At 43.2% G+C, this 27,836-nt stretch overlaps 1 protein-coding gene across 1 annotated transcript; it reads right to left on the bottom strand.

The window, feature by feature from the left end:
- Positions 1-21,621: 21,621 nt before the first annotated feature.
- Positions 21,622-26,968, bottom strand: LOC142584241 (uncharacterized). The gene is made up of 2 exons (XM_075694393.1): positions 25,887-26,968; positions 21,622-22,215 (listed from the first exon to the last, which is right to left on the bottom strand). Exons 1-2 carry the CDS (start codon positions 26,325-26,327, stop codon positions 21,940-21,942), a joined length of 717 nt encoding a protein of 238 aa, XP_075550508.1. The 5' UTR covers positions 26,328-26,968; the 3' UTR covers positions 21,622-21,939.
- Between the last annotated feature and the right edge of the window lie 868 nt (positions 26,969-27,836).

Below are 27,836 nucleotides of genomic sequence, written 5' to 3'. Positions count from 1 at the left end.
CCATATAACCTAGAACTTATCCTGGAAGTACCATATAGTCTTTATAACGAGCAAAGCTAATCGCACACATGGATATCTTCACAGAAACTTCTTGTTCGTACATTATCACTCAAACATTTGTTATACACGACATATTTCCGTCCACAGTTGGTATATGCATCATCAGTGTGGGACCCACATCATGCCATCTCAATTACCTGCCTTGAATGTGTCCAGAATCGCTCCGCTCGGTTTATACTTCCTAATTACCATCAAACGACAAGTGTAACACAAATGAAGACTACTCTGAACCTACCTTCGCTATTAACCTGTAGGCAACAATCACGCCTACGCTTATTCCATAAGATTTACTACTAGAATGTTGCGCTTCGGTCGGCATGGATTAATACAGCACCATTCATCTCCTCCCGTAGAGATCATACGCATAAGGTACATGTGCCTGACTCTAACACATTCGCAATCATTTTTACCCAAGACATGCAACGAATAGAACGGTCTGCCAGCATCTATGGTTTCTATAAGTAATCCTGTTCAATTTAGAAATGCTTTAGTTAACTACATGTAAATCATGAAACTTGCTTTCAATATATCATGTGGCTTGTAATTGTATAAGTACTATTTTTGCAAATTAACTATGTATTGACCTATTGACCTATGTATTCCCACCTTGTATATTGAAGTGTATCATGAGATTTCTATGGTGAACTACCACTATTATTTGTTGTGTAAATTAGTGAGCTAGCATAATTTTTTATTGTTACACATACTGTGCCTTTTCTGTGTATCATTTTTTTACCTCCTTTATGTAGCCTCTCCCCTCTATAATTAATGTATACTCATTCTGAGGGTACTATAAATAAATAAATAAATAAATAAACTTATAAGAATTAAAAATTTGATGTCTCTAATGTTCTTGCTCTTACAATGATATTTATGTACATCCGTCTGGTCCAGATGGTTCATGGTGAAAAGGTAGAGAAAGCCCGGGCCACTACGCCAACCAAAGTAAAGCTTGAAAGAAAAGAAGACGGTTTTGTCTGCCTCTTCACCATTTTGAACTTCTTCATGGCGGCGTATCTTTACGTCATTGACCCTGAAAGGGTTAAAGCAGTTTTCGCTTCAGTTGCTGCTTATTCATTCCTAATCACAGCTCTGTGTGCGTGTCTCCTCTGAAAGGTGATATTGTGGCCATTTATATTTGCATGATCGAGATGTTCTGCTATTTAAAGAGCTAATGAATAATATGGGCCCCGTGTGAGGATGCAGCCAATGGTTTGAAGAGCCTGCTTAGAATGGCAGAGCATCATCATCGATGCACGAGGAGGACCCTTGGAGAAAAATCTAAGTCCCTCCTGGATGTCAACAACTTCTCCGGTAATTGACGTTGACCTATGGTCTAGTTGAAAATGCCGAGGAATGATCATATTGTCACGCTGCGCGGCACAGCCGAAGGAAGAGAAAGTAGAGGGGCGCGCGAGGAGCTGGCCACTGTTTGTTGGCCATGGATGACTATTTTGTCCCTTGCTCTACGTTAACCATCTATCACCTTGTAAATAAACTCATCCCATCCGTTACAATACGTAGGATGAATATGGTTTGGCAGACCCATCATTATACACGGGCACAGTCAGGGTAAGTTTCTTGAGGCCAATGGAAGGAACAGATGACTTTATTATAATTCTAGGCATCTGCAATGTATAAACAAAGGTTTATGCAGGACCCGCAGAGGTGTTCTCGGTGTGCAGGCGGGAATCTTGACGGTAGGACAATCTGATGGCACGATATAGTTCCCATGCTAAAGCTAACATTCAATGTGATGGGACATTTCCAAGTTGCTGTATCAGTTCTTGCAAATGGAAACAACTTTTCTCAACTGACTTTCATATGTTCCCCATTTAGCTCAGAAGGCCTTCACTTCACTGCACTTTATTTCCTTAAAGACCCAACAAGGGGGTGTTACATAAGGGGTGGGTTGTACAGAGATGTTACTAATTCCACAGCTTATTAACAAGACAGGTACATGGATACACTTTGAATAAATCGTGATGCACAGGTGATTGAAACAATGTCGTGGGGAAGGCCATTCCATTCTGAAGCTGCACGGCAAAAAAATGATGCAGTAAAAGTTGTGGTGCCAGAACGGGATCGGGTGACTTGAAGCGGATGGCTCGTGTGGGGGGAAGTGCGCGTGGCAGGAGCGATGTGAGGTTGATGGCTGAAAGAACTGTGATAAAACTTGTGGTAAAGTGATAGTGTGGCGATCCTGCGGAGAAACCAAAGAGTGGGCAGACCAGATTCATATTTAAGGGATGACACGCTGATATTGTATGAATAAGAAGAATTAATGAAGCGAGCAGCACGATTTTGCACTGCTTCGATAGCATTGATCAAATAAATTTGGTGAGGGCTCCAGATTGGTGATGCGTACTCAAGTTTGGGCTGAATTAGCGATTGGTAAGCCAAAAGTCTTACGTGGTAGGGTGAGTGACGCAGATGACGTTTTAGAAATCCTAATGATCGGTTAGCCGATGAAATGATATTCGTGACATGGGTGTGCCAGGAAAGATCAGGGGTTAGTGTTACACCAAGGTATGTATAGGATTCACTCGTTTCAACTGGTATGTTAGCAATTTCAAAAGTAAATCGAAGCGGGTTTTTGGGACGGTGGAAGGAAACTAATTTACATTTGTTAGGATTAAGCGTCATTAGCCAGCGGTTGCACCATTCGAACACATTATTAAGATCATTCTGTAGGGCTATCTGGTGAGATGTGTTAGTTATTTTGCAGTCGTCAGTGAACATGCGGATCTTACATAATGAATTGTTAGGCAAGTCGTTGATATATATTAGAAATAAAAGCAGCCGAGGACAGATCTCTGCAGCACACCGGACATTACAAGGAGTGAGTTAAGACTTGACATTGTTAAGGGAAACAAACAGAGTGGTTAGTCAGAAATTCGGCAATCTAGTTTAGAATGTCGGGTGGCAGGTTTAGTTGGGAGAGCTTCATTAGTAGACGCTTGTGTAGTATTTTGTCAAAAGCCTTGGCGAAGTCAAGAAAAATAGCATCTGTTTGTAGGTTAGTGTTGGGGTTAGCATGCAAGTCGTGAAGAAAAAGGGCTGGTTGGGATTCGCATGAGGCGCCTTCTCGAAATCCATGTTGAGAGGGATTAAAAAAGCTGTTAAGATCAAGGAACTGCATGATCTGAGAGTATATGATATGCATGATATGCTCCACGAGTTTGCAGCACACACTGGTTAGAGATACGGGGCGGTAATTTAGCGGACAGTCTCTGTTGCCTGCTTTGTGAACTGGAATGACCTTCCCACACTTACAATCGTAAGTGAGAATTCCTGAGGAGAGTTACTGGGAAAACAGCAATAGTAAAAATTCGGCAGATATGTGCCTAGTGTTTTTTAAGAGCTTGGAATTTATTTTTTCCGTACCAGTAGAAGATGACAACTTCATTTTTTCAATTAAGGACAGGATACCTGAGAAACTAATGCTTAATTATAGGTGGCATTTCAACTAAACCAACAGAAAACTGCTGTTTCACTACGGTTAGGTTCATTCGTAAAGACAGACGAAACGGTTATATTAAATATGCCAGCCATACCTGGCATTTTCACCTTGGAATGTCTGGTCACATAGCTGCAGTAGGTTCTGTTTCCAGCTGGAAAATTATTTCCAGCCAGTTATGGGGAGCCCCAGTAGAGAAAGTGCTATTACCACCCAGAAACACAATTTGAAAATATTGTTTTGGGCAGGAGCAAAGTCAATTTCCATCTGGAAAATTTGATTTCTAGCTGTCCATCGAAAGGTTCCGACTGAAATGCTATTTCCAGCTGAAAATCCCCTACCTCTATTCATGTAAGTTAGTTCATTAATTGATTTGTACAAGTTCTTTACGCATTTTTGACATGTATTTATATATCGAATTCTGCCTATAATAAACTATTTCGCGATCATCCAGCTGTTTCATGTATCGAGCTTCGACTGTAGTCGATGTTGACGATGTCCTTCTTCTGGAGAACTTGGCTGAGTTTGCTCAGGACCGTCCTGCCGTCCCTGTAGAAGCAGTCCACAGTGACCGTCACTTCCCGGATAGTCTGCCCCTCTCTGGCTTCCACCATGGCGGAAGAGACAAAGACTTGCATCACTGTGCCCTTCCTGCCCGAGAAGAGATAGACTGTAGGCTCCAGGGTGGGTCCATCAGCAGTGGATTTCCCGCTCATGGTAGCCTGCAAAACATGTGTTTGGATTTTGGCGTACATGGAGCAGGAACTGTAAAACGATATTAACCATTAAGAAAAACAATCAGTTTTAAATGACAGCTTTCTTTGCCGCTTTCTTCCTTGCTGCAGATGCTTTCTTTGCCAGGTAGACAACTTGGGTCACTAAATATATGCCATGGGGTATGTTGCCCATTCTTTGCCAATCCCCCAGAATGGACATACGCCACTGAGACGCATGGGGCACAGAAGCCTTAATGTATTTACATATCTATCATATTCCTCCGTGCATAAAATCCTCACCAACACACACTTTGACATAAAGAGGCATTTGACAGGCATTGAGGCTGTGTGCGTGTCCTTCACTACAGCTACTTCGCCAACTCAAACAAGCTTTGTGACATTTAGGTTCAAACATTGGATTGGATCGGAAAATATTCTTTCAAGCTGAACATGTATTCACCTTTCCTCTGTAACGCTCCTTTATGCGGTCCCACCAGCCCGCCTTGCGTCTGCTATGCTGGCATGCTGTGCTACCGAGGTTCACTGTTCTGCCGATCCATTGGCACAGCAGGATGTGACGCGGTGCCACTAACATTCCTATATTTCAGTTAGCGTTTTGGAGCGGTTGGGAGGAAACGATAGCGGTTGGGAGGAAACTAGATAAGCTTAAGTTCTAGGTACGGTGACATGACAAACCCCTCCAGACCGCCACTAGCCCCTCCTCTGGTTTTCACATTCAAGCTTTCCCTTTCATCCATGTCCTCCTTTTGGAGTCCACCTCCTGAATCTTTCTGTTCCGTGGGAAAGCTGAGGGGTTCGTCAGAAATATTCGGAGGAGGGGGGTTGACTCCCTAAACTGTTTCTTGCCCACGCCCAGGTTACGCCAATTACCTGTCCTATATCACTTACATTGCAGGTGGCAGGACCCGTGGGTAATGATGAGCCAGTTACTGAAATACAACATAAAAAAATATTAGCAACTGCATGAGTACAGGCAAAGAGGTACGCTTCTTTGCGTGGACATCATATCCTCCTCAGACCAAAAGGCAACTGAGCTGTTTAACTGCTTTACAAGTTCAGTTCTTATTACCGACTGCTATATTACCAATGTGAAAAACCCATATTTAAGTTTGACTACTCCAGTTACGACGCTGATGGCAGAATCTCCATGAAGACGGAGAAAGTAACTGTCAATTCATGTTCTTGACGCATAAAGCAGCTTTGCTCTCTTAAGGAATGATGAACACTTAACATCATGGCTTCTTCTCTTGTCAACTCGAGGTATTCAAAACATTCTGCAAGGCTGCTTTTTGTCATCTGTGCCTACGCAATGGTCTAGATCAAGTTAGTGCCAATCTTTAGGAAAGCGGGCAGCAGAAATGAGCTTAAACCACTTCCACATAGTTTCACAAGCACCAGACATTATATCCTGGAAGAATATTCTACATAATCTCTTACAAGAATTTTGAGGAGTATAAGAGACAATGTGCATTTCAAACTACAAGGGATCTCACGAGGATATCCAAAATCGCGTCATTCGTATTATTCACAATCAATCCTACACTGTCTGTATGTCACTATACTATATAGAACCTTGTATCTTCATAACGAATTTACCAAGGATTCTGATTATGAAAAGAATGTGGACCAGTAACTCAACACTGGAGGTTAGCACTCCTTGGGGCTTGTCTTGTCCGAAACAAATAAACGCAATCTACCTTGCTTGGCTTTTTTTTTTTTAATGTTGTGTGCCTTCTACTTTCAGGTCACGAATGTCAATGCCTACTAACAAGTGATAGTATGCTTGAAAGGATAGTGAGCACAGTGTTTGACAAGAGGAAATGCACGTAAGATGGATGAGGATTATTGCTTGCGGACAAGATAAGTACCAGAGGATAGTGAATGGAATGATTTGTATTGATTCACAGGTATTAAAGTGTAATATACGAAGATGAAGGGGAGACACGAAGTAACAGGACTGAATACTGAATATCAAGGGACATTTCTTCATTGCAGGTGTGTTTTGTTAGATGGTGGCATGATGGCGTGTCATTATGGTGAGCATGTGCGTGAAGAAGCTTGGTACCTCAATAAAACGCTTATAATAAGCTCTCAATAAAAGCTCTCAATAACGCTCTCAAAAACGCTCTCAATAAAAGCCCCAGAGAGCATACATTCTTTTTATGCACTGCTACAATATGTCACACGTGAAAATGTAAGCCATGTTCACCATCTTCCTTGTCAGCCTGTCCCTTTCCAAGCGAATTTGCCAACGGCCATTTGGAGCAACTGGGTCCTGGAGGCAGACTGCTACTTCCCTATTTCTGGACGTCGTCAAGGTTGCAGTTTGGAACACTGCTTGGCCCTTCTTGTCCATTGCCGCGAGACTGTGGTTCACCGTGCACAGCCATGCCCCGAATAAAAAAAATATGCGTTGCAGCTAGCTGTTTTTGGTTGTGTGCAGTCAGTTATATGTAAAGATGCAACTTTATTCATTCCATTTAATTCATTCTATGCCTGTGGGCATGCTGTGCTGATCAATTGGACACTTTAATACAAAAAAGGGAAAGGGGCTCTGCCAAAAAGTAATACCACACAAGAAAAGCCTCTATCCATGTTTCAAAAATCTGAGTCATGATATCTCGAGGTCGATTTGGCTTCCGAGAAAGAAGCTGAATTGTCATCGCAACATAAGGACTCTCATTTTCAAACTGGTATGGAGATATTTCTCTCTTCCCAATTGTTTCACTCAAATAAATTCAGTCTCTCAGATTCACAGCTGACCTCCAGATTAACCACACAGATTTCGGTGAAAGATGTTTAAATACAGGAGAAAAGACAACAAAACGTTAGGGTTGTATTACAGCACCCACCACCAGAGGAGCTACCCCACAGGCCTCATACAACACAGCTAGAGATGTCTGATGACTAGAGTTCATCCAGACACGTCACCTGTATATACATGGTGTGAAGGACAAAGGTACAACCTGTGGAGGCAAGTCTAGGCATTTTCATGTCAGATGCTAATGACAGAAACGAAATGTGTTTGTTCGCTATGCTGCATTCACACTTAGCAGGCAACACTGTGGCTGCCATGCAAGTAGTGCAGCTATAAGAATTTCACTCAGTGTTTTTTTCGAGTAACATATTCATTTGTGATACTTTCTATGGAATAACCTACTTCACATCACAACTGCAAGATGTGGCCATAAGGTTATCAGTGCACCCTTGTGCTTCTAACATGTCTCATACTATGTTTGGTTGCAAGCGTAAGCACAAACTGTGGGCTGTGGCCACTGGTCGCAGAAACGTGCCACTTCGTATGTCCGGTGCTAAAGAGGTTCCGGTTTTTGATGCCTACCATGTCACATAGTGACATCATATATTGCAACATAAAAGTATGAGGCCTGATGTTACATTGAATTAAGAGATACTGTACATTCTCTTTCGTATGTTAGGAACTATTTCTTACTCCCAATTAGAGCAGTAAAGTCACTGCAGCCTTCATAGTGTTCGCCTGCTATGTGTGACATATGCTCTATTGCGCTTGGCATTCAGTCGTGGTTTGTGCAACTTGACTAGATTCACTTTGGATTACTCAAAATGGAGACAGAAATGCAGTTTGAATAAACCATTAAACCGTTCCACAACTTACGCTAGTTCGCCAAGTTTGCTCGGCGCTGCAGGGATGTCTTGCTGTACCGTACTGGCCTTCAGCAGCAGGCCAAACTCTGCGAGACTTGTTTGGTGCACGTTTGAAGCCCTTCCTGCCACATGAGGCGGTAGCACACCTCCTCCCGCCGCCAACCGTACCGACCATGCAGTCAATACGAATGATGTAGTTTTCTCGGAGGATATTCTTTAAATGACCTATGTGGGGCACATGGTTTCTGCAGAATATGAACTGCACGTTCCTGCATCCCTCCGGCTCTTGCATTTCGCACAGTGTGCTGTTGTCGTTCACGGCCTTGAGTATTCTCTTGCTCTGCAGGTAAACCATGACCGAATGGTCAATGCCAGCTGCGGAGCAGAACATGGTAGGCATGTTGAGGATGTCGAGGTCTCCCGCTTCTAGGTCATGAGTGCCAGTTATCATTTCGCTCATGGGGAGAGCGAGGGCGTTGTGAAACGCGCTTTCGCTCTGCTCGACTGGTGGGTGCTCGGGTCGTTCAGCAGTCTACATTAGTGTCGCTACCCACATGTCGTGTTCCACTTCGACGTCGTCTACAACCAAATCTAAATCTTCTAGTACAGCACTGTCCTTCAACAACTCACTGAATGACCTGATCTTCCTTCCGTTGCAATATGCCACTGTGTCTGGCACAAGGACCATGACGTTGGGTTCAACAGCGGATACCAGACCCAGACCTTTGGGTCAAGCAGAAGCTTGGCGATGTTGTTGTTGAATACAAAAGCCTTGTCTCTGCTGTCGTTGGCATGGGAAAGTTCGACACTTTGCAATTTGTTGACGGTGGCCCACCACTTGGCGTAGCTGGTCGGCTTTGGATTTCACTGGGCATCAAAGTGAACCTTGTCACCTTGTCCCAAACGCTAAACAGGTCATTCAGGCTCTTTTTCGGCTGAAGCAGGGAGATGTCAACGTTATCAATAGACAAGTAGGCACACTCTTTAATGTCTTCACCAAATATTAGATATGTGTGGCTTGGATTGTATCCAGGAAGTCGATTTTCGATGCCGTCGCTACCTTGTTGGTACGCTGCCTGCTTCGGTGCGGGGTTGCTCCTTTGAGCCATTTTTCTTACCAGTTCCATATGAGTGGCCTGATACTTGGCACTGTGGCCTAGCTGACTTTTTACGGAATCTAATATGACTGCATCGCCTAGCTTGAGCCCCAATTTTGATACATCATGGTGCCAATGTTTTCGAAGAACCTCTCGTCAAAAAAAAAAATAAAGACACTAGCTCGAAGTGGGTGTACCAAATCAACAAATCCATAAAGCATTAACAATTTCGAGACGGTGCCCGTGACATCGCAGAGCTCAATGGGTGCATCAGTCGTCTTAAGGTGTTTCATGTCAGCCGGATTGTGGCTCTTTGCTGCACTGTTCTTGGTAGATGCCCGAGGTTGTGTGGACATGTAAACTCTGTTGTCCGAGCCTACAACTATCGAGCAGCAAAAAGTCTTGCGACCAACCGTATGGTTTCAGTTATTGCACCGAACAGGCTCCGGACTGATGCTGGAAGTTGTGAAAGGATGCCTTGGAGCCATGGGAGAGGCACACCTTTGTCCACTCTCACGACTTTGCGGTGCTCCAAGATAGTGCCCTGCAGGGTCATCATCTTGCGAGGACATAGCAGCTGGCAGAAGCAAAACGAGAACAATGTAAAAGCGGGAGCCAACGTTTCGACAAGTGGACTTGTCCACTTGTCTCGCTGAAAATTTGGCTCCCGCTTTTACCCTGTTCTCGTCGCCTTGCTCTTCCATCTCTTGCCTTCACCGTTTCTTCCGCAGCTGGCAGGAGCTTTCAGGTGTGCACTGCAGCAGGAAGAATTTTTTACAATCATGCAACCAATGCCAATAATAAAGGTTATGCATCCAGATTATCCAATAGGTAGTACATTCTTTAAAAGTTTCATATCCTGCAGCTATAGTTATCACAGTCAGAAGAATTTATTGAGTGGTTGGTGAGCCTTAAAGGGGCACTGCAAGATCTTGTCTCGCATTTGTTTAGATTTACTTATTTATTTATTATTTGCTTTATTAGTAGTTAGTGTTCACAATCGCAGTATATGAGGCCCATATTTCTCGGATTCACAAGGAATCATAATGTATACAAAGGTTTAATGCAATTAATCTAAACTGCAAGCCAAACGAAACACTGCTTCTCGGCGTAGAGTGTGGTTACAAGGGTTCCTTCCCATACGAAATTGAGGGGGTATGGTCAGGTGATCTCACTGGTTCACAGGTGGGTGTGGAGATCAAAGCAGCAATTGATAATCTCATCAAAAGCTTCATGTGATAACAGAGGGGCTAAAAGAGGAGCTAATAGAGGAGTTAAGGTCGCGGTATGTTTTGAGATGAGCAACAGCGGAAGCTGACCCAAGCTCCCAGTGTCAAATGTGGAGAAGTGCAGAGTAAAGCAGAAAGAATGACACATGCGCTGCTCATCCAGCTTTTGGGAACACGGTCACTGTGTGACTCGCAACAATTGTACATACGAGGCTAACTGAAAAATGGGTCGGAAGTTTGTGACCCCCTTCCTCCCTTATTTTCGTGACCATGTAAAGGAACCTACGTATGCCAGGAAGTCAAGCTACATTTCGTGACAGCTAGGATGGATAGTTAGACAGGATGGATGATGACAATCTCGTGTCAAATAAACTTGATGGACTGACTGATTGATCTTCTTGATGTCTAATTGTTCCTACACTCTAGTTTTTTTTCTGCTGCATTTGACGCATGTTTTCATTTCATTTTGTTTATTTTCACGTTAAAGGCCTGGACGCACTACATAAAGGAGGGCTTTAATCCTTGCGGCAATGTATGAACTGGTTGCATCAAAAAAGTACATGGTAAATAATGATTTGTAGCATGTTGAAGGAAATCTAGCACCATACAGTTGCCACGTGGCCAGCAATTATCGAATAAAGCAATAAAATAGCATCGCTATAAAATTTAGACAGGGAAATTATAGTGCTTCAAACAGCTTTTTCATTCATTTCTTTTTGTCATTGAAAGTTTAAAAACAATTGAAAGCAAAATGCAGACCGTAGTAGTCTCGATTTATTGTATTGACAGAGGAGGACCAAAGGGGAAATAAAAATGCCGCAGACATTCCAACTTCCTCACTTTTCTATGGACACCTCAAGTGTCTCGTGACCGAAAAAAAAAAAAAAAACCCTGCAGCGCTAAGAAATAGAGAGAAAGGCAAGTTAAGATAGGTGGAATATTGTAAAAATGGCGGGAAATCACTACTGAGACTGTACAAAAACTAATAAAGTAATAAGAAATGAAAATGCCAGAAAAGTATGACTTGTTGCCTGCTTGAAATGAAGAAGGCAGAAAAATGTTATGCATATGGTACTTTTCGCTGTGGCAACGACACCTGTGGCAATTGCATAATTCCAGTTCGATTACTCAAGCTGAACTGGATTACTCGAGGTGTACATTACTTGCACGAAACGTTGATATGCATAAGTGACCAATTAAACACCATCCTTAATTTAAGCTTTCAACTAATTACATTACAGTTTATTGCAATTGCCGAATCGTAGCCAGCTTGCAAGGCATATCCGCTAGATCATAATTCCGAGGATGGCACTGGTTTATGTGCCATCACACTTGCAGTAAAAAATGCACTGTTGTATAACCTTTCAAAGAAAATGCCATTCATGCACTGAAGCACAAAAATAAATGGGACGCCCATATGTTTCATTTCAGGTGGATACGCTTTTCAAGCTCTCTAGCTACAATTCGTAAATTGAAATACGGGTGTCTTGAAGTAATGAGATAAAAACCTAATTAGTGAACTTTTCTTCACTGATTATACATTTTGATTACTCATGCAAGTAATTTCTCTGAGCAGTCCAGCTCAAGGACTAGAAATTATGTTATCCACTTAGTAAAGCAATGAAGGGGGCTAGTTGGTGAACGTTCATGGTTATATTGCGCTCAGTTTTACACAGACGATATTAAGTGAAGGACGGAACATGGACGGACGTAGCGCAACTTGCGCTACGTCTGTCCACGTCCTGTCCTTCACTTAATATTGTCTGTGTAAAACTGAGCGCAATATAACCATGTATGTTATCTACCACAGTTGATTAGTAAAAATTCTCTAGAACATAAAAAAAGCTTGTACCCGGTAGTCTGTACCGGGAAGTCAATGTACAGCATAAAACAATTACAAGAATTCTATCTGCATAATGTACCCTATTTGCTCCATTCTCAAGAACACTTTACTCAGAAAAATACATCCATTTAACACACAGCCACATTACACACATAGGGGAGTCGCGGAGAGGAGACATGAAATGATCATGCAGGGAAGAACCCGATGGGATATTAGACGAGATGACGCTCGTAACCTTCTGCTATAAATTGGGGTACGTCTCAAGAAAGAGTACCAAAGGCCGAATGCAGGGAGTTGGAAGCTTTCACACGGGGAAACTATATCTACATAACTTCACAAACAAATACATTTGAACCAGGCACTTGCTATGATCCTAAAAGAATCCAATGAGGATTAGGTAAGATAATTTCATAGAAGCAATTCAAGTTCCAATTAGAGTTGCCCTACGATATAATGCATGCATACATGCGCTTTTTTTTTCTTTTCTTTTTCTTTCCGATTCGAAAGCAGCAAATGACCTACATACTGAAAAACCCCTTCGTCTGTCATGTGGGCAAGCAGAGGGCACTTAAGCTTCGCCTTTAAGGGTGCAATGCGATAGCATTCAAAGATTCTTAACTGCTTGTCACACCTCTCGGCAACCACAGCTTTCTTGTGGGTGCATCGAGGTGAGTGCCATCTGGATGTTGTTGCAAGGAACCAAGCGGGCCACACCACGCTATATGAATGGTAGAAACGCTGGAATAGGGTTTCGTGGTTGAGTTACCATGCGACATAAATATATTTTCTGGCATATTCAAATTACAATCCAATGCTATCATATCTGTAGTTGTGGTTCGGTCGTACTTTACGATTTTTCTGACGCATCTTACTTTGAGGAATTCACTCAGTTCAGTAACAGTCCTCTGTGCCACGTGGAAGGCCCGCGTGGTTGTGCTTCCGAATGATTTTTTTGCGAAACAATATCCGATGCCGACCCCGGAATTTTTGCAATAAGGGGCCTTTAACGCGACATTGTGTTCAAACAGTACCTAAATTCCCATTGGCCAAGACACCACATCACGAGTGCGCCTCGGCAGAGCAGAACGGGCAGGGGACATCTGCTGCTGCATCAGCGCACCAGGTGTTGCGTGATGAGAGAAGACATTGCCGCGACGCCACGTCACCCTCGCTTTCGGAAGCATTTGTTATCGCGCAGGCCCCAACGCGGTGACGATTTAGCGCCAGTAGCTAGGCGTCTTGGAATGCCTTCCAAAACCCTTCGGAGCATTCATGCCACGTCCAAGAGCGAGTAAAACGTTTCGCCGACATTTTACGCCTTGACACCACTGTTACCACTGTGCGACCAACCGGTTTGTCGAAGCCGAAAATTGGAGGGTCGGCGCTGCGATTGCGATTTTCGTCGCAAACGACGGAAATCGCACTTCCGGTGCGACGAAAATCCCATCCAACGGCGATCACCTACAGCCTACTTCAGCGTGGCAACGGCGATCGATCACGGAAGGAACACAATCAAAACTGTCACTGCTTCTAGTTTTGCGGTAACAGCAGCTAGAACTTACTAGATGATTTTTTAACGCTGAGAGCTGCACCACTCTAAGTACAAGAGTCGAGTGAAATAAAAGATCAGCTTACCAAGAAATGACAGCTCATCGGCGGCGCACACAGCCCTGAAACACTGTTCGAACACTACGCCGACTACAGCAAGGAATGCGTGAGCCCTGGCTCTGACCGTAGCGCGTGCGTCCGTGCGCGTGCATGAGGCATTGATATGGCAAAGCGACGATGCTGATTGGTTCTTTGCTGCGCGTACAGGTTCGGTTTCAAAGCCTAAGCCTTTTCGTTTTACCAAGAGGCGTCGGTTTTCCAATAGGAGGCGATGTCCTCCGGCGGAAACTACAGACACATACGTAGACACTTACACGTGCCTACACTTTTAAAGAAAGTCTGTCACACAGCGATAATTCTCATCTGTGTTGCTTGCGTTTTCTTTCGTGAAAATACTGCGCTCGCTACTATTCTGTCGAGGAGAGCCATGTATCTGGAATGAGCTTCAATTTGGATTCTCTCTGGCCATGGGATTCTAGGACCATGGGAGCTCTGGCTGCTTCCATGGCCCGCTGGACGGCCCAGGGTTGGTCTTTGAGGGCAGTACTGAGCAACGTAGCCTTGCTTCCAGCGCGTTCGGTCCGAGGCTGCATCCCCGTCTGGAACTTAATTGTTTGCACTTGCATAACGTGCTTCAGGGTTGCTTCACAAAACGTTCATTGGTTTGACGAATAAATTAACCTCTGGGTAATGATCTTGAATCTGCTTTGACACAAGCCCAAAATTTTATGTATTTGCAGCTCTAATCCTCTTGAACCTGTTCAGCAGTCACCAGCTCCTTTGAGCTGCAGTGGAATGCCTTACACTCCGTCCCCTTCAGCTCAAATCAGTCATGCTTAACTTGGTTGTCCTTTCTCCATTGGTAATCAATCTGTTATTCTAGCAGACCGTCAGTTATCTGCTTTTCGTATTATTCGACCTGTCAGACACGACTTCATCCTTTTGAACGTTTCACCCCGATAAGCTATAGCATTCGCACGACACAGCGATTACCCATTTTCAAAGGTAAAAGTAGAGGCTGGTGTTCATCATGACTTGACGGTGTCTGTCATGGGGAGCAAGTGAGAAGTGGCTACTCTAGATGCTATGGCTGTTTCAGCGCATCACTAAAATATGCTGCTGCCATCTGTTCAAGGGATTCCAAGGAATTTAAACATTTAAATGACAATTAACACAAATTTAATGCTATAACAATGCTTCTTCTCACCCAGTCTATATGTGGCTACACTGGAGTAAAAGGTGCATGCACTCCCATATTAAAGCGCCCCAATGCACAGTCATGTCAGACACAATTAGGCTTCAGTCCTTTGGCAAAAGCTGCACACTTGAGCCTTGAGATAAGTGTTAAATATTACCCTGCCACGAAACCATACCACGAGAACCGTATTCCTATGCATTATTGTGCTCAGTGTATTTTCAGCTCCATATGTACCACCTTAGTAAATGATAATTAAACATACTTCTGATATAGATATTACTGTTAAGTACAGAAAGCTTTATCAATAATTCTGTATATACAGTCCACCCATTTTTTTTCCATCCGAATTTCATGGTCTCCTGTAACCATTCGGCCAAGAGATATAAACATACTCATGCACAGTGTCACAAAGATGATTGCTAATGACAATTAAACTTGTTTTTCCTTGCCAGGCTAGTGAACAGTATTTCAGCCTGGCGACTATAGATTTTAAAGCCTGCCCTTAGACTTTCCTGGTTGAAATTTCAATAATTTGTTGTAGATTATCTCCAGCGTTAGTGAACAAGACATCATTTGAAAGCTGCAGGTTTAAAATTATAGGGCTGATTGCTCCTTACACCTATTCCTCCAAACCTAAGCATTATGAATACTCCTGCAAGCATGCAGTGAGAGTAACAAATAAGAGAGGGATTCCCTTACACCCTTATTAAAACCATCTTTTCTGTATTTCTTGGGAAGACTTCTGGTGGCTGTGGAATGTGCAGATATTACTTTATATGCTGAATGGTCATAGGCATGCTGGCGTAAACCTCTGCCTTCCAACAAAGAGGTTCTCTCTCACCTAATTTACTCAAGTGTGCTTCTACTTCTTGACCCACTGCCTTGATGGCTGCAGTTTTCTCTAGCGAACCAAATGCTTTTTCACTATCTCACTATATTTTTCACTATATTCTTCCGAGTCCTGAAACGCCTTATTTTTTCACGTTTAACCTTAAACATCTAGATCCATTCCTTCCTTTACTAGATGTGGGTGCCGCGCGAGCAGAAAACCAGCTGCTAAACCCTTTCCCTTTTCTCCTCTTCAGTAGTGTTGCTCGTGAGTGCCACATGCGGCTGGCAAAACCACTGGGCATTACCTCACGTGGCTTCGGAGGTCTACATCAGGCATGTGCACCAATCTTGAAGGCCACTAACCTTAATCATGGCTCAACATACGTTAGTAGGCATTAGAAGAGACAGCTATTCTAGAGCTAGACAACCAGCCTTTGAAAAGCGCACCCAAAGGATTGTGCCAACTGTGGTTTTGAGAAGCAATATAAAGGTTTCCAGAAAGCACAAAAAAAAATTAGCCATGCTTCTGATTTTCCTTTAGTGCTTCCTCAATTTGTAAAATATTATAAACTTAATTGTATGTAACTAATTCTTTTCCATTTTACTAGTTTTGATACTTCAGTCAGCTTAGTGTGATTACTGGTGTCTGAGATTCGTACTGTCATTTCTGAGCTCCTGTTGCTTGGGAGAACTTGCCCGTTCCTTGACTCGGTGCCTTACCCCCAACTTCAACAGCAGCCTCTGAAATTATTTTCGTTAAGCCTCATATCTGTTTCACGGGCACTGGACAGAATTTTCTTGTTTTCTTAGCTCCTACCACGTTGGCCTGTTTTCAAATTTTTCCCTTCTTTCTACAAATCGGGGACAACCGTATACCTACTTACGATCACAGCCCTTTACACAATTCTACACCTCTGCATCCTGCGCAATGTTGGGTTTAGTAATAAAGATGCAGTATATTCCAGGTTTTCTCATTGAAGCCTTTTCTTCATGTGAATGCACTTCCTTCTTGTATGCATGTTCTGGCTTCAATCTAGTGCAAATCAATACACAGCCACACTGATGCACTCTGTCAAAATCCACCGTGCTTGACCTTGTTTTGACCCCCTGCTCTGGATCTAGTTATACTGCTAAGCTTGCTTCCACGTCTAAAAATGAGCTACCATCATAAATTTTACTCTTACAGGAAGCACTTCTCGCTGAACCCTTCACCAGAAATTAATCATTAGGGACTACAGAAAGGCACAATTTGCCTCCATCGATTGCAAACTCAAGTTGCTTCTGTGAAAACCACATGCCAACTTTTTTCTCACGCTCTATGTAGGCTAGTTGGGCTCTTTTCAAAGACGAAGTGACTAATCGCATTAACAAATAGTACATCCCAATTTGTTGCCCACACTGATTAACTTGCTTTAAAACAATGTTAAACCAACTTTTTAGTAAATAGAAGCATTTGTTCTCTAGATGTCAAGGCTGGCAACAACTTGAATGTTGGGTCAGCCTAGTGGCATGCTGCCTTTCTGTTTGGAAGTGCAACAAAGAAAGCAAAGCATGTCTTTCTTGACATATATAGCAAACAATCCTCCTAGTGGTAACTGACCATAAAATACTTTGTAGTGTCCTTGGCGCTGACAAAGCAATGTCCATATCATGTACTGAACTATGACAACAAGAACACCTTTCCCAGCTAATAATGTTGTATGCATTTAATGATGTATTTTCCAAGTCCATTGTGCAGACTGCTTCTACATCAATATCCCATGAATCTCTATGGATCCTGTATTAATTGATCCCCTTGACATGATGAATCTTAGTGGGTACGTGAAGGTAACCTTCATCGTGAAGCACTTAATTATGGTAAAATTGGAAATGTATTCAGCGCTTTCCCAACTGAACTTCTTTCTCAATCATCTGCTTCTGGCTGCATACCAGCAGATTGGAAGCTGGGCAAGGTGGTATGTGCCATTGTTTAAAACCAAAATCCACAGTCCCACACAATTACACGCACATATTTCTGACCAATTTATCCTTTGAAAGCAATTTGAATATGTTTAATATCTACTCACAATTGGCAAAATTTTTGGAAAGCAATCTTTTTTTCAGGCTTCATGAACATGGTTACTGCAACACATTCTCATGTGACGCACAACTTAAGTAACTACTTCTTTATCTCGCAATCTCTTTTCTCTTGTTAACAATGGACTTTACACCGATTCCACATTTCTAGAACTCCATAAAGCATTTTATTTCATTGTGCAACCACATCTTTGCTTGGAATTACAAATTTATACATAAACACTAACATATTACTGCCTCGACAGAAAACATTTTGTCTAACACAAGACGCTATGCATCAACCAATAACTGTCATTCTTTGTTCATTACATTTGTTTTTGGTGTCCCGCAATGGCCTGTAGTCGGTCCTCGACTATTTCATATCTATATATAAATTACTTGCCTCACGTTATCCCATCATCTATGAGACTGTTTGCTGATGACTGTGTAACTTGCAGTACGGTTTCTTCTAGTGCTGAAAAAAGCAGCTTCTAAATGAACTTGCTACAGAAATAAGCCGGTACAACATACAGCAAATGAAACTGTGCACTAAAGAATGTAAATTAACAAATGTGGGTATCGAGAAATGCTAGGCAAACTAATGATTGTCACTACTGTAATGAAAGCCGTCTTCTGTAACAAGTTGAACCATATAAATGTTTTTCAGTCCACATAACTAATAACCTCTCCTGTGAGATGCATGTTGATAACATTGTCACTAATGCTAACTGTATACTTAAACATTTATGGCGAAATTTGTCAAGGGCATCTTAGTCTTAAATTACCCCTTTCCAGAACCCTTGTTTGTTTGTAGTTGGAATGTACCTCTTTGGTGCGGCACCCCAGTCATGATTTTCTCATTACCTCTTGTAGCCTGTTGCCACAATTTCGCGACATACCCAGCCTGAGCTAAACAATCCAAACGTGATCGCATATATTGAAGTCCGACTGTTTTACAAACCACCATAATATGCGAGACCGTTCACTTCAATTATGCTTGAATTTTTTCAGTGCGACATGCGAGTATAAAATAACTGATTTGTGCTAGATACCCTTTTCACTTTTCTTGATGATCACTTCCATATATTTCTCTCTTTTGCTATAGCTGAAGAATACCTTGACTGCCTTTGCACTAAATTTATCGCTTCAAAAGTTAGTTAAAAAGAATGCCTACTTTCTGATCCAGTACACACATCATCTTGCCTACATAACCATGCACAAGAACAAAGAACCAAAGTAAAGCTTGAAAGAAAAGAAGACGGTTTTGTCTGCCTCTTCACCATTTTGAACTTCTTCATGGCGGCGTATCTTTACGTCATTGACCCTGAAAGGGTTAAAGTAGTTTTCGCTTCAGTTGCTGCTTATTCATTCCTAATCACAGCTCTGTGTGCGTGTCTCCTCTGAAAGGTGATATTGTGGCCATTTATATTTGCATGATCGAGATGTTCTGCTATTTAAAGAGCTAATGAATAATATGGGCCCCGTGTGAGGATGCAGCCAATGGTTTGAAGAGCCTGCTTAGAATGGCAGAGCATCATCATCGATGCACGAGGAGGACCCTTGGAGAAAAATCTAAGTCCCGCCTGGATTGCAACAACTTCTCCGGTAATTGACGTTGACCTAAGGTCTAGTTGAAAATGCCGAGCAATGATCATATTGTCACGCTGCGCGGCACAGCCGAAGGAAGAGAAAGTAGAGGGGCGCACGAGGAGCTGGCCACTGTTTGTTGGCCATGGATGACTATTTTGTCCCTTGCTCTACGCTAACTATCTATCACCTTGTAAATAAACTCATCCCATCCGTTACAATACGTAGGATGAATATGGTTTGGCAGACCCATCATTATACACGGGCACAGTCAGGGTAAGTTTCTTGAGGCCAATGGAAGGAACAGATGACTTTATTATAATTCTAGGCATCTGCAATGTATAAACAAAGGTTTGTGCAGGACCCGCAGAGGTTTTCTTGGTGTGCAGGCGGGAATCTTGACGGTAGGACAATCTGATGGCACGATATAGTTCCCATGCTAAAGCTAACATTCAATGTGATGGGACATTTCCAAGTTGCTGTATCAGTTCTTGCAAATGGAAACAACTTTTCTCAACTGACTTTCATATGTTCCCCATTTAGCTCAGAAGGCCTTCACTTCACTTCACTTTATTTCCTTAAAGACCCCACAAGGGGGTGTTACATAAGGGGTGGGTTGTACAGAGATGTTACTAATTCCACAGCTTACTAACAAGACAGGTACATGGATACACTTTGAATAAATCGTGATGCACAGGTGATTGAAACAATGTCGTGGGGAAGGCCATTCCATTCTGAAGCTGCACGGCAAAAAAATGATGCAGTAAAAGTTGTGGTGCCAGAACGGGATCGGGTGACTTGAAGCGGATGGCTCGTGTGGGGGGAAGTGCGCGTGGCAGGAGCGATGTGAGGTTGATGGCTGAAAGAACTGTGATAAAACTTGTGGTAAAGTGATAGTGTGGCGATCCTGCGGAGAGACCAAAGAGTGGGCAGACCAGATTCATATTTAAGGGATGACACGCTGATATCGTATGAATAAGAAGAATTAATGAAGCGAGCAGCACGATTTTGCACTGCTTCGATAGCATTGATCAAATAAATTTGGTGAGGGCTCCAGATTGGTGATGCGTACTCAAGTTTGGGCTGAATTAGCGATTGGTAAGCCAAAAGTCTTACGTGGTAGGGTGAGTGACGCAGATGACGTTTTAGAAATCCTAATGATCGGTTAGCCGATGAAATGATATTCGTGACATGGGTGTGCCAGGAAAGATCAGGGGTTAGTGTTACACCAAGGCATGTATAGGATTCACTCGTTTCAACTGGTATGTTAGCAATTTCAAAAGTAAATCGAAGCGGGTTTTTGGGACGGTGGAAGGAAACTAATTTACATTTGTTAGGATTAAGCGTCATTAGCCAGCGGTTACACCATTCGAACACATTATTAAGATCATTCTGTAGGGCTATCTGGTGAGATGTGTTAGTTATTTTGCAGTCGTCAGTGAACATGCGGATCTTACATAATGAATTGTTAGGCAAGTCGTTGATATATATTAGAAATAAAAGCAGCCGAAGACAGATCTCTGCAGCACACCGGACATTACAAGGAGTGAGTTAAGACTTGACATTGTTAAGGGAAACAAACAGAGTGGTTAGTCAGAAATTCGGCAATCTAGTTTAGAATGTCGGGTGGCAGGTTTAGTTGGGAGAGCTTCATTAGTAGACGCTTGTGTAGTATTTTGTCAAAAGCCTTGGCGAAGTCAAGAAAAATAGCATCTGTTTGTAGGTTAGTGTTGGGGTTACCATGCAAGTCGTGAAGAAAAAGGGCTGGTTGGGATTCGCATGAGGCGCCTTCTCGAAATCCATGTTGAGAGGGATTAAAAAAGCTGTTAAGATCAAGGAACTGCATGATCTGAGAGTATATGATATGCATGATATGCTCCACGAGTTTGCAGCACACACTGGTTAGAGATACGGGGCGGTAATTTAGCGGACAGTCTCTGTTGCCTGCTTTGTGAACTGGAATGACCTTCCCACACTTACAATCGTAAGTGAGAATTCCTGAGGAGAGTTACTGGGAAAAGAGCAATAGTAAAAATTCGGCGGATATGTGCCTAGTGTTTTTTAAGAGCTTGGAATTTATTTTTTCCGTACCAGTAGAAGATGACAACTTCATTTTTTCAATTAAGGACAGGATACCTGAGAAACTAATGCTTAATTATAGGTGGCATTTCAACTAAACCAACAGAAAACTGCTGTTTCACTACGGTTAGGTTCATTCGTAAAGACAGACGAAACGGTTATATTAAATATGCCAGCCATACCTGGCATTTTCACCTTGGAATGTCAGGTCACATAGCTGCAGTAGGTTCTGTTTCCAGCTGGAAAATTATTTCCAGCCAGTTATGGGGAGCCCCAGTAGAGAAAGTGCTATTACCACCCAGAAACACAATTTGAAAATATTGTTTTGGGCAGGAGCAAAGTCAATTTCCATCTGGAAAATTTGATTTCTAGCTGTCCATCGAAAGGTTCCGACTGAAATGCTATTTCCAGCTGAAAATCCCCTACCTCTATTCATGTAAGTTAGTTCATTAATTGATTTGTACAAGTTCTTTACGCATTTTTGACATGTATTTATATATCGAATTCTGCCTATAATAAACTATTTCGCGATCATCCAGCTGTTTCATGTATCGAGCTTCGACTGTAGTCGATGTTGACGATGTCCTTCTTCTGGAGAACTTGGCTGAGTTTGCTCAGGACCGTCCTGCCGTCCCTGTAGAAGCAGTCCACAGTGACCGTCACTTCCCGGATAGTCTGCCCCTCTCTGGCTTCCACCATGGCGGAAGAGACAAAGACTTGCGTCACTGTGCCCTTCCTGCCTGAGAAGAGATAGACTGTAGGCTCCAGGGTGGGTCCATCAGCAGTGGATTTCCCGCTCATGGTAGCCTGCAAAACATGTGTTTGGATTTTGGCGTACATGGAGCAGGAACTGTAAAACGATATTAACCATTAAGAAAAACAATCAGTTTTAAATGACAGCTTTCTTTGCCGCTTTCTTCCTTGCTGCAGATGCTTTCTTTGCCAGGTAGACAACTTGGGTCACTAAATATATGCCATGGGGTATGTTGCCCATTCTTTGCCAATCCCCCAGAATGGACATGCGCCACTGAGACGCATGGGGCACAGAAGCCTTAATGTATTTACATATCTATCATATTCCTCCGTGCATAAAATCCTCACCAACACACACTTTGACATAGAGGCATTTGACAGGCATTGAGGCTGTGTGCGTGTCCTTCACTACAGCTACTTCGCCAACTCAAACAAGCTTTGTGACATTTAGGTTCAAACATTGGATTGGATCGGAAAATATTCTTTCAAGCCGAACATGTATGTTCACCTTTCCTCTGTAACGCTCCTTTATGCGGTCCCACCAGTCCGCCTTGCGTCTGCTATGCTGGCATGCTGTGCTACCGAGGTTCACTGTTCTGCCGATCCATTGGCACAGCAGGATGTGACGCGGTGCCACTAACATTCCTATATTTCAGTTAGCGTTTGGGAGCGGTTGGGAGGAAACGATAGCGGTTGGGAGGAAACTAGATAAGCTTAAGTTCTAGGTACGGTGACATGACAAACCCCTCCAGACCGCCACTAGCCCCTCCTCTGGTTTTCACATTCAAGCTTTCCCTTTCATCCATGTCCTCCTTTTGGAGTCCACCTCCTGAATCTTTCTGTTCCGTGGGAAAGCTGAGGGGTTCGTCAGAAATATTCGGAGGAGGGGGGTTGACTCCCTAAACTGTTTCTTGCCCACGCCCAGGTTACGCCAATTACCTGTCCTATATCACTTACATTGCAGGTGGCAGGACCCGTGGGTAATGATGAGCCAGTTACTGAAATACAACATAAAAAAATATTAGCAACTGCATGAGTACAGGCAAAGAGGTACGCTTCTTTGCGTGGACACCATATCCTCCTCAGACCAGAAGGCAACTGAGCTGTTTAACTGCTTTACAAGTTCAGTTCTTATTACCGACTGCTATATTACCAATGTGAAAAACCCATATTTAAGTTTGACTACTCCAGTTACGACGCTGATGGCAGAATCTCCATGAAGACGGAGAAAGTAACTGTCAATTCATGTTCTTGACGCATAAAGCAGCTTTGCTCTCTTAAGGAATGATGAACACTTAACATCATGGCTTCTTCTCTTGTGAACTCGAGGTATTCAAAACATTCTGCAAGGCTGCTTTTTGTCATCTGTGCCTACGCAATGGTCTAGATCAAGTTAGTGCCAATCTTTACGAAAGCGGGCAGCAGAAATGAGCTTAAACCACTTCCACATAGTTTCACAAGCACCAGACATTATATCCTGGAAGAATATTCTACATTATCTCTTACAAGAATTTTGAGGAGTATAAGAGACAATGTGCATTTCAAACTACAAGGGATCTCACGAGGATATCCAAAATCGCGTCATTCGTATTATTCACAATCAATCCTACACTGTCTGTATGTCACTATACTATATAGAACCTTGTATCTTCATAACGAATTTACCAAGGATTCTGATTATGAAAAGAATGTGGACCAGTCACTCAACACTGGAGGTTAGCACTCCTTGGGGCTTGTCTTGTCCGAAACAAATAAACGCAATCTACCTTGCTTGGCTTTGTTTTTTTTAATGTTGTGTGCCTTCTACTTTCAGGTCACGAATGTCAATGCCTACTAACAAGTGATAGTATGCTTGAAAGGATAGTGAGCACAGTGTTTGACAAGAGGAAATGCATGTAAGATGGATGAGGATTATTGCTTGCAGACAAGATAAGTACCAGAGGATAGTGAATGGAATGATTTGTATTGATTCACAGTTATTAAAGTGTAATATACGAAGATGAAGGGGAGACACGAAGTAACAGGACTGAATACTGAATATCAAGGGACATTTCTTCATTGGAACAAGCATTTTATATTGATGCAGGTGTGTTTTGTTAGATGGTGGCATGATGGCGTGTCATTATGGTGAGCATGTGCGAGAAGAAGCTTGGTACCTCAATAAAACGCTTATAATAAGCTCTCAATAAAAGCTCTCAATAACGCTCTCAAAAACGCTCTCAATAAAAGCCCCAGAGAGCATACATTCTTTTTACGCACTGCTACAATATGTCACACGTGAAAATGTAAGCCATGTTCACCATCTTCCTTGTCAGCCTGTCCCTTTCCAAGCGAATTTGCCAACGGCCATTTGGAGCAACTGGGTCCTGGAGGCCGACTGCTACTTCCCTATTTCTGGACGTCGTCAAGGTTGCAGTTTGGAACACTGCTTGGCCCTTCTTGTCCATTGCCGCGAGACTGTGGTTCACCGTGCACAGCCATGCCCCGAATAAAAAAAATATGCGTTGCAGCTAGCTGTTTTTGGTTGTGTGCAGTCAGTTATATGTAAAGATGCAACTTTATTCATTCCATTTAATTCATTCTATGCCTGTGGGCATGCTGTGCTGATCAATTGGACACTTTAATACAAAAAAGGGAAAGGGGCTCTGCCAAAAAGTAATACCACACAAGAAAAGCCTCTATCCATGTTTCAAAAATCTGAGTCATGATATCTCGAGGTCGATTTGGCTTCCGAGAAAGAAGCTGAATTGTCATCGCAACATAAGGACTCTCATTTTCAAACTGGTATGGAGATATTTCTCTCTTCCCAATTGTTTCACTCAAATAAATTCAGTCTCTCAGATTCACAGCTGACCTCCAGATTAACCACACAGATTTCGGTGAAAGATGTTTAAATACAGGAGAAAAGACAACAAAACGTTAGGGTTGTATTACAGCACCCACCACCAGAGGAGCTACCCCACAGGCCTCATACAACACAGCTAGAGATGTCTGATGACTAGAGTTCATCCAGACACGTCACCTGTATATACATGGTGTGAAGGACAAAGGTACAACCTGTGGAGGCAAGTCTAGGCATTTTCATGTCAGATGCTAATGACAGAAACGAAATGTGTTTGTTCGCTATGCTGCATTCACACTTAGCAGGCAACACTGTGGCTGCCATGCAAGTAGTGCAGCTATAAGAATTTCACTCAGTGTTTTTTTCGAGTAACATATTCATTTGTGATACTTTCTATGGAATAACCTACTTCACATCACAACTGCAAGATGTGGCCATAAGGTTATCAGTGCACCCTTGTGCTTCTAACATGTCTCATACTATGTTTGGTTGCAAGCGTAAGCACAAACTGTGGGCTGTGGCCACTGGTCGCAGAAACGTGCCACTTCGTATGTCCGGTGCTAAAGAGGTTCCGGTTTTTGATGCCTCCCATGTCACATAGTGACATCATATTTTGCAACATAAATGTATGAGGCCTGATGTTACATTGAATTAAGAGATACTGTACATTCTCTTTCGTATGTTAGGAACTATTTCTTACTCCCAATTAGAGCAGTAAAGTCACTGCAGCCTTCATAGTGTTCGCCTGCTATGTGTGACATATGCTCTGTTGCGCTTGGCATTCAGTCGTGGTTTGTGCAACTTGACTAGATTCACTTTGGATTACTCAAAATGGAGACAGAAATGCAGTTTGAATAAACCATTAAACCGTTCCACAACTTACGCTAGTTCGCCAAGTTTGCTCGGCGCTGCAGGGATGTCTTGCTGCGCCGTACTGGCCTTCAGCAGCAGGCCAAACTCTGCGAGACTTGTTTGGTGCACGTTTGAAGCCCTTCCTGCCACATGAGGCGGTAGCACACCTCCTCCCGCCGCCAACCGTACCGACCATGTAGTCGATACGAATGATGTAGTTTTCTCGGAGGATATTCTTTAAATGACCTATGTGGGGCACATGGTTTCTGTAGAATATGAACTGCATGTTCCTGCATCCCTCCGGCTCCTGCATTTCGCACAGTGTGCTGTTGTCGTTCACGGCCTTGAGTATTCTCTTGCTCTGCAGGTAAACCATGACCGAACGGTCAATGTCAGCTGCGGAGCAGAACATGGTAGGCATGTTGAGGATGTCGAGGTCTCCCGCTTCTAGGTCATGAGCGCCGGTTATCATTTCGCTTATGGGGAGAGCGAGGGCGTTGTGAAACGCGCTTTCACTCTGCTCGACTGGTGGGTGCTCGGGTCGTTCAGCAGTCTACATTAGTGTCGCTACCCACATGTCGTGTTCCACTTCGACGTCGTCTACAACCAAATCTAAATCTTCTAGTACAGCACTGTCCTTCAACAACTCACTGAATGACCTGATCTTCCTTCCGTTGCAATATGCCACTGTGTCTGGCACAAGGACCATGACGTTGGGTTCAACAGCGGATACCAGACCCAGACCTTTGGGTCAAGCAGAAGCTTGGCGATGTTGTTGTTGAATACAAAAGCCTTGTCTCTGCTGTCGTTGGCATGGGAAAGTTCGACACTTTGCAATTTGTTGACGGTGGCCCACCACTTGGCGTAGCTGGTCGGCTTTGGATTTCACTGGGCATCAAAGTGAACCTTGTCACCTTGTCCCAAACGCTAAACAGGTCATTCAGGCTCTTTTTCGGCTGAAGCAGGGAGATGTCAACGTTATCAATAGACAAGTAGGCACACTCTTTAATGTCTTCACCAAATATTAGATATGTGTGGCTTGGATTGTATCCAGGAAGTCGATTTTCGATGCCGTCGCTACCTTGTTGGTACGCTGCCTGCTTCGGTGCGGGGTTGCTCCTTTGAACCATTTTTCTTACCAGTTCCATATGAGTGGCCTGATACTTGGCACTGTGGCCTAGCTGACTTTTTACGGAATCTAATATGACTGCATCGCCTAGCTTGAGCCCCAATTTTGATACATCATGGTGCCAATGTTTTTGAAGAACCTCTCGTCAAAAAAAAAATAAAGACACTAGCTCGAAGTGGGTGTACCAAATCAACAAATCCATAAAGCATTAACAATTTCGAGACGGTGCCTGTGACATCGCAGAGCTCAATGGGTGCATCAGTCGTCTTAAGGTGTTTCATGTCAGCCGGATTGTGGCTCTTTGCTGCACTGTTCTTGGTAGATGCCCGAGGTTGTGTGGACATGTAAACTCTGTTGTCCGAGCCTACAACTATCGCGCAGGAAAAAGTCTTGCGACCAACCGTATGGTTTCAGTTATTGCACCGAACAGGCTCCGGACTGATGCTGGAAGTTGTGAAAGGATGCCTTGGAGCCATGGGAGAGGCACACCTTTGTCCACTCTCACGACTTTGCGGTGCTCCACACTAGCTTGAAGTGGGTGTACCAAATCAACAAATCCATAAAGCATTAACAATTTCGAGACGGTGCCCGTGACATCGCAGAGCTCAATGGGTGCATCAGTCGTCTTAAGGTGTTTCATGTCAGCCGGATTGTGGCTCTTTGCTGCACTGTTCTTGGTAGATGCCCGAGGTTGTGTGGACATGTAAACTCTGTTGTCCGAGCCTACAACTATCGAGCAGCAAAAAGTCTTGCGACCAACCGTATGGTTTCAGTTATTGCACCGAACAGGCTCCGGACTGATGCTGGAAGTTGTGAAAGGATGCCTTGGAGCCATGGGAGAGGCACACCTTT

This window comes from Dermacentor variabilis, chromosome 1 (assembly GCF_050947875.1).
Source record: "Dermacentor variabilis isolate Ectoservices chromosome 1, ASM5094787v1, whole genome shotgun sequence".
Classification (NCBI taxonomy): Eukaryota; Metazoa; Arthropoda; class Arachnida; order Ixodida; family Ixodidae; genus Dermacentor; species Dermacentor variabilis.
The sequence above is the reverse complement of the archived record's forward strand: the minus strand, read 5'-3'. Positions and strand labels throughout refer to the sequence as shown.

Bases quoted from the DNA above. Each gene is read 5' to 3' on its own strand.
- LOC142584241 (XM_075694393.1), bottom strand. From the start codon at position 26,327: ATGATAACCGGCGCTCATGACCTAGAAGCGGGAGACCTCGACATCCTC. The intron at 22,216-25,886 runs GTAAGTTGTGGA...CATGTTTTGCAG, and splicing joins AGCAAACTTGGCGAACTAGC to GCTACCATGAGCGGGAAATC.